Source organism: Cebus imitator, unplaced genomic scaffold, assembly GCF_001604975.1.
Source record: "Cebus imitator isolate Cc_AM_T3 unplaced genomic scaffold, Cebus_imitator-1.0 Scaffold258, whole genome shotgun sequence".
Lineage (NCBI taxonomy): Eukaryota > Metazoa > Chordata > Mammalia > Primates > Cebidae > Cebus > Cebus imitator.
Window position 1 is genome coordinate 1734700 of NW_016107573.1, and position 7737 is coordinate 1742436.

Below are 7737 nucleotides of genomic sequence, written 5' to 3' on the forward strand. Positions count from 1 at the left end.
TTTTTATTAGAGACAGGGTTTCACCATGTTGGCCAGGCTGGTCTCGAACTTCTGACCGCAGGCTATCCACTCGCCTTGGCTTCCCAAAGTGCTGGGATTATAGGCGTGAGTCACTGTGCAAGGCACATTTCTAAGCACTGTGTGGAAGGTGCTTTGTGTTGACCTCTTTGAGATCTACTTATTCTCAATTTCTCAGTCTGTGGGATGCAATCAGAAAATATGTATTGCTCAGAAGCAGTTGCAATTTCTGTTTTGGTTTTCTTGTCTTAATGGCAGAGGTGGTCAAAATTAGTTTTCCAGATTATTCAAATTGACCATTCTTACTACCAAAGACTGCAAACTTCATTCTTTACTTTTTTTTATTCTGAAGTTAGTACATTCTGGTGCAAGATGTGGTCTCATACTTACTATGGTTGTGCTCTTGTTTTTTTCTGGTAGCTGTATTTTTGAGATTCCTTGATTTACGTTAAAAGTACAAACTCAAGGCAGAAATGAGAAGTATTGGAATAAAATTAGTTATTTTATATTTCTATATAACAGTCCTCAAAGTTAAAAATATTTAGGGTGCATAAAATGAATTCAGTTTGTAAGTATCTAAGTCACTTGTATGTTTGATGGGAAAATGACAGGTTGAAAGTTTGAGAACAAATGTTACATTCACTTTTAAACAACATTACCTTTGGCAAGTCACCTTAATTTTTCAGCTTATTTCTCCTTATTTAGTGGGGTAGTTTACATATTTAGTGGGGTAGTTTACAGAATGCTTTTTTGTTTATTCAGTTGGCAATTTGAAAAATTTAAAGTGATAATTCTAGAGACATAAATTTTTTTGTTCTTTAGACTATTTTTCATTTTTACTGAGTGGGCACAGACAGATGTTTTTAATAATTAAACATATGGCTGTTTTATGCACTTTTTTTTTTTTTTTAAAGAAATCTGTCTCTTCCATATAGTGTAATTAATGAGATTTTAGCCAGAAGAATTTGAACTCTATTTTCTAGGTGAATTGATGATAAAATTTCTTTTGGTTGCAATATATTTATCAGTGCTGCCTTTGGATTAGCAACATATGTTCACTGATCTTGTGTCGGGGGAAAGGCCTTCCTATAATAACAGAGTGATAGCTTAATTCAAAATTTGCATTTGTAGCCTGGGCTCAGGCCTGTAATCCCAGCTACACGGGAGGCCAAGGCAGGAGAATCACTTGATCCTGGGAGGCAGATCAGTGAGCCCAGATCAGGATGCACCATCGCACTCCAGCCTGGGTGACAAGAACAAAACTCTTGTCCCCCCCCCAAAAAAAAAAAAAAAATCTTGCATTTGTAAAAATTTGAAGAGTTAGTTGAGGAGGAAGAAAACAATATTCCTGGAGAGTTTAGTTATGGATATTTATTAAATAAATGTTTTACATTTTGTTTACAATATGGTAAGTGATCAGAGATCCTAGATGCTGGTTTTTAAATATTGATATGTTTCACTTAAAAATTTTTACTTTAACTGAAAATTGGCTGAAACCTTTTACTTTGGCTGAAACTTTATGTAAAAAAGTCAGAGTAACATGGATATTTTTGAAAAATTGATGGTAATGTATTATGTGGGTTAATTTTCTATAATCTCTAATCAAAAGTCAAGTGGGTTTTTTTTAGGTGGTTCTATGTGGACACATCCTAATTTGATAGCTAATGAGCACTATTGTGGAAAAGAGCACAAATTAAACAGTATAAATTAGACATGCTCAGTGTGTAACTTGTTAGCATTTTTTTTTTTTACCAATACCTGTGTGCGATCTACCAGTGGAAAAAGGAAACTCATACTTTTGTGTAATTTACAAGCAAAAATATTCCATTTGAAAGAGTAGGAAAATAGAATAACTCATTTTATGATTTTCTCAGATTTTGGCTAAAACCAGAACTTTGTTTAAAAACGTAATCCAAGACCTTTTCCAACAATTCCTTCTATGATGACAAGAGCTTGCATGGTATGGTTGCCTAGGGCCGCTGTTAAAATTAACCCCTTCAAGGAGGGGAATCAGTGATCATCTCCTCTGGGAGGCTGCTCAAAGTTTGGGTTGGATAAATACATAGTTACATGTTATTCAAAACTTACTACACTCCAGCCTGAGTGACAAGAACTAGAACCTGTCTCAAAGAAAAAACAAAAAAACAAAATTCAGTGTTTATGCATAAGATGTATCCTTATAATTCTTGCTCTGAGATATGCAGAAACTGACCACTGGTTAAGGCAATAAAAAATTAAATTTACAGGCATTTTTCTAAGCAGAATATGAATAGTGAAAAACACCGTTTTTTGTTTTTTTTTTTTGATGTGGAGTCTCGCTCTGTCGCCCAGGCTGGAGTGCAACAATGGTGAGATCTCGGCTTACTGCAGCCTCTACCTCCCGTGTTCAAGCGATTCTCCTGCCTCAGCCTCCCGAGTAGCTGGGACTACAGGAACCTGCTGCCACACCTGGCTAATTTTTGTATTTTTAGTAGAGACAGGGTTTCACCATATTGACGAGGCTGGTCTTGAACGTTCAGCCTTACCTTGTGATCTGCCTGCCTTGGCCTCCCAAAGTGCTGGGATTACAGGCGTGAGCCACTGTGGCCTGCGAAAAACACTCTTAGCAGTTACTATGCACAGGAGGCTTTCAATGCTTCAAGATGGTTTCCCAACTCAAAATAGGAAGAATAGACATTTCTGAATAGATGGCAGGGCTTGATAAAGATTAACACTTCAGGGGAATTGGGGAGCTCTGGAAAGCTTTGGGTAGTATATAAATCAACAATGCAAATGGTTTTAGATTTTTTCAAAAAACTTAAATATTTTATAACCATGGCTTTTTATTAGGAATTATAACTTCAATTCATAATTCTTTTGCTGACTTTAGTGTTTATCATTTCAGAACCACTCACGAATTCTTGTTTGGTGCTCTTGCTGAACTGGTTGATAATGCAAGGTATGTAGTCTTCAGGCATACAATCTGTGCTTGAAGTGGAAACATTTTAGGTAGCTGTGACCTTTGCTCTCTGAAAATTTTGAGAGGAAGACATTTCTTTAGAATGTAGACATTCTGTAACTCCCAAGAGGCCTCTTACTAAAAAAAATTTTTAATAGTACATTATTTGATAACTTCCACTCTTTTACTTAAATTCGCTAATTGTTCTTTGTGTTCTAGCCTAAAAATGTGAATTATCACCTCCAAAACCATTTCCCTTGTGTATTAGAGCAAGATAATTGTAGCAAAATGCAGGGAATTAAGGTAGACACTTAGGAATCATATTAATGGGACAGGCAAGCTCTGATTTAATTTGTGCTACCAGGATAGTACACCATCTAATGTCTTTAAAACTATGCCAAAGTTCTGTGTCTTAGCAAATTGTATATTGTCAGATAAGTAAATGATCATAGTATCTTTCATTGTTAGCAGCTGTGCTTGGAAGGAATCATTGGTCAGCACTGTCTTCTACTGAGTTCTTAGTGATAGAAACATACAAATGTTACTGTGTAAAACTGAATGGAAATTTGGGTTGGTTCTGAGACAAAAATCCAAGTCCAGATCAAGATTCTGTTTATAATTAGGAAAATATTGTCTCAGTCTTACTCTTGTATGCAAACATAAAATTCAGACACATCATTTACTGATCAGGTTTTGATGACTAATGAAGGAAGAAGATTAAAATTGACAGCAAAAGTACTTTCAAACAGATCTCCAGTTAATGTGCTTGCTCATAATTTCCTGTTTACCTCTGCCTATACAATAAACTTATTCTTACTACTTTTGTTATTGATATTAGCTGGACTGCTCACGGAAATGTGTTAGTTGTTTAACCAGAAAACTTCCATTTTGTTTCAATCCTGGTTGAGGCATCATTTTTCCATTCAGTTAAAAAATGTTGTAGGTTAATGGAACTGTGTTTGAATTTGGCACTTGTTAATTTAGTGAGACCATGATGTGTGGTGGGAGGCTGTTTTTTGTGTATCATATGGTAAAATAGAGATTCCTGGAAGCATGTGTTCCTACTTGTGTATACATTTTGCCAGTATCTTTCATATTTGAAAATGTTTTAGATCTTTGAGAACAGGTATATGTAGAGCTATGTGGATTTTTTTTGCATGTAAAACCAATAAAATGGTTTTGTTTTCTTTGCCTGTGGTTGGCAGAATTGGTCTAGATTACTTCTGAGCCTTCATGGAAGTCGTAATTGATAACTGAATCTGTATGATTTCAATGGCTAGAGTCTAATGGGGCAGGACTATCTCAACTTCCTTTCAAGGTTAAGGAGGTTAAGGTTATGGGCCTAAGAATCAGTCTGCTGGCTGCAGTGTGTATACCACGAGATGTGATTTTTCACAGGTTTTGTGGGAGATTATTTTCCTTTTTTCTTAAAATCTTGAGAAGAAAAAATGAACAAGTTATTGGAATATCTTTTTATGATTGCAATCATATAAGTGAGAAAAACATATATTTGAATCATTTCTTAGGGTATAAAGGGAAATATTCTTGCTTATCCTATAGATGTTTTTACCAGAAAATTAGGATTAAAAAAAGATCCAGGCCCTGTGTTATGTGATTATCTTCAATAATTTGGGGCTTCAGAAATGTTTTACAGATATATAAAGGAAATTGTGTTGCCAAGAATAAAAGTAAAAAAGAATCCACAGGTATATAGATTTTCTGTATGGCTTCCTGAAAACAGACTCAAAATACTCTGCATTCTACTCAGGTCACTATGCATTTCGATGGTTGATATTTCATATTAATTCACATGATTCTTTTAATTTTGCAGAGATGCTGATGCCACCAGAATAGATATTTATGCAGGTAAGTCAGGCTTCAGTTCTTCTAATGTCTAGTTCATCTTAATGCATTTATTACTGTGCCTAAGAAGAATTGAGTGGGAGATAACTGGATTCTGGAGCCTGGGAAGATGGCATGATTGTTCCAGGTCATAGGTAGAAAAGGGGCAGCCATAGTCAGGTATGGTCAGCTTTGGTCAGACATAGAAACCAATAATGTTGGTTTCAAGAAACTAACACAGGGTATCCAACTCTATGTAAATAGCTACAAGTAGAGTTATGGTACTGATGGAGTAGAATAGTAGAGAGGGTAATGACCACGTTATTTTACTGGTAGGAGTTAGTAGATGAATGAGGTTTGTGTTACCTGCAGCCAAGGAGAGATCTTGTTGGAGGCCACTTTCTTTTGAACCCTTGGTGAGCACTAGTCTCAAATTGCAGAATTGCTGGTATCAGTTGCAGAAAATAGCAGTGACTGGATTGGCTTGAAGTTTGCCAAGTTGTTCTCAAACAGAGGTGTCAGGAAGGCAGGCTGCTTGGCTTGGAATTTACACCTGTCAACATCCTGTTTCATTTTGCTTATTTGGCTCTGCTGTTTTGTAGTAAGATCCTCTTTTTTTTTTCCTAGAGTGAGTGCAACAGTCATTGGCCTTTTAGTTAATTAATTAACAAATTAATTAATTTTAATAGTTTGCTTTCTGTCTGATATTTGTACCGGCACCTTTTTTTTTTTTTTTTGTACCGGCACCTTTTTTAGCCATTTGAACACTAAAAATTTGAAAGCAGAATAGAAGACAGATTTTAAATACAATTTGACTAGTGTAATGTATTTTTTTCTGTCAGACTTTTCTGAAATCTTCTGAAATGTGTGAGGTAATATTTTGAGTAGCATGGACTAGATTCTGAGAAGTCTGCATGTTTATATGGGAATGAAATAGCCCCTCTTCATGGACCCTTTGGATCAACGAGAACAAGCACACAACTAAGTAGTAATTCTCAGAACTACTAATGTCATATAATTATGAAGAATCTGTACCAGATTTAATGAATTTCTCATGTCTGCTGTACTTTGGAGCAAAGAAAACCCTCAGAGCAGTTAAAAGTCAGCTGTACTACTTCAATTCAGAAAGCCTTTTGTTCAAAAGGCTCTGTCAAAGTGGTGAAAATAAGGCTTCTTTTCTTTTTAGAAGAAAGTAACAGGAAAAAGGGGCACACAGGAAAAGAATGTTAGAAGATGGTTACTAAATGCTCATGCCAGATGGAGATACCTTTCCAAGGAAGAACATGTTTCTTACATCTGAGTGTGCTTTCTCAGGAGTGGTAACAGCTATCTTTGGAAAAATAGGTCTCGTTTAATCATTGCACAGATGATAAAGCAGAGAATGGGCCTGTACTCCAAGTGATGTTGAAGGGACAAATCATAATAGTCAAGTCTACTTGGAAGAAGTTTTTAAAAAAAGATTATCTCTGCCCTCTCCTACTACATTTGGTCGGTGAATTTCAGCAAGGAAATTTAGTTGCTGACACTCAGAATGAAATTAGATTACAATAAATGAAAAAGGTCCCAGTGCATCTTTATTCTGTGCTCAGTACAACTCCTGTTGTGCTTTGGGAAAAGTCCAGAGAGGATCAGATTGGGGTCTTTGCTTTAAGAACTTAGTCTTTAATTGGAGAGACAATTAGTGCACTACAGATGATTAGGGAACAATAACTAGATCTTGAGGGAACAGTCAAGACACTTAAGGATTAAATGGTATGATAGAAACACCACAGCATTTTGGGAAAAGACTTGATTTACATCAAGTACCAGGAGATTGGGATTCTTGGCTGAGGGATCTTTAACCTTATACTTTTCTACCTCAAGGGCCTTATTAACACATTGAACAGGAGATATAAATCAGTAGAATCTTTTCTTTTTTCAACAGGAGAAATAAATCAGTGGAATCTTTTTCTTTTTTACCTGAAGGAGTGCAGTATGCTATCTAGGCTTACTGCAACCTCCGTCTCTTGGGCTCAAGTGATCCTCCCACCTCAGCCTCCCAAGTAGCTGGGACTATAGGCACACACCACCATGCCCAGCTAATTTTTGTATGTATATATTTTCACCGTGTTGCCCAGGCTGGTCTCAAATTCCTGAGCTACAGTAATCCGACTGCCTCAGCCTCCCAAAGTGCTGGGCTTACAGGCTGAGCCAACGCGCCTGGCTAGTAATAATCTTAATACTACAAAGTTCTTGTTGTTAGTTCATGGGGGAAAGTATTTTCTTATCTCCACTTCTGAAACTAGATTGATAACTGGACTTGGAAATCTTCCGAAACATCAGATGTAGTTTGAAGTCACCACAAAGTTACATTATAAAGGCTGTTTTTAAACCTAAAAAGGGAAAGAAAGGAGCCAGCCTCTCAAAGTGTAGAGGCGTTCATTTACTGAAAGCATATTATTAGTTGGATTGTTGTTATTGTAGACCATAATATGCCTAAGTAGACTGTTTTTGTTTACTTTCTTGACCTTCTGGGGTAGGCAGTGCCACCTCCTTGGAAAAAAAGATCCTTTTTGTGATGCCAGGGCAATGATTAATACTTGGAAAATGGGAGCAAATGAAACTGCAATTAATACTGTTCAAACAGATTGCAGAGTATGATGAAGAACGTGGATGTCAGGCTGGGTGCAGTGGCTCATGCCTATAATCCCAGCACTTTGGGAGGTCGAGGTGGGCAGATCAAGTCAGGAATTCAAGACCAGCCTGACCAACATGGTGAAACCCTGTCTCTACTAAAAATACAAAAATTAGTCCTGGCATGGTGGTGTGCGCCTGTAGTCCCAGCTACTTGCGAGGCTGAGGCAGGAGAATCGCTTGAACCTGGGAGGTGGAGGTTGCAGTCAGCCGAGATCGAGCCACTGCACTCCAGCCTGGGTGACAGAGAGAGACTCTGTATCAAA

The 7737-nt window shown here is 37.0% G+C and overlaps 1 protein-coding gene across 2 annotated transcripts in view; it reads left to right on the plus strand.

The window, feature by feature from the left end:
• Nucleotides 1-7737, plus strand: part of MORC2 (MORC family CW-type zinc finger 2) — a 43454-nt gene that overhangs the window by 7146 nt on the left and 28571 nt on the right. For both annotated transcript variants that reach the window (XM_017499569.2, XM_017499571.2), the window contains exons 2-3: nucleotides 2903-2956; nucleotides 4788-4822. In XM_017499569.2, coding sequence (XP_017355058.1) covers nucleotides 2903-2956; nucleotides 4788-4822 — 89 coding nt within the window. The remainder of the gene's footprint in view (nucleotides 1-2902; nucleotides 2957-4787; nucleotides 4823-7737) is intronic.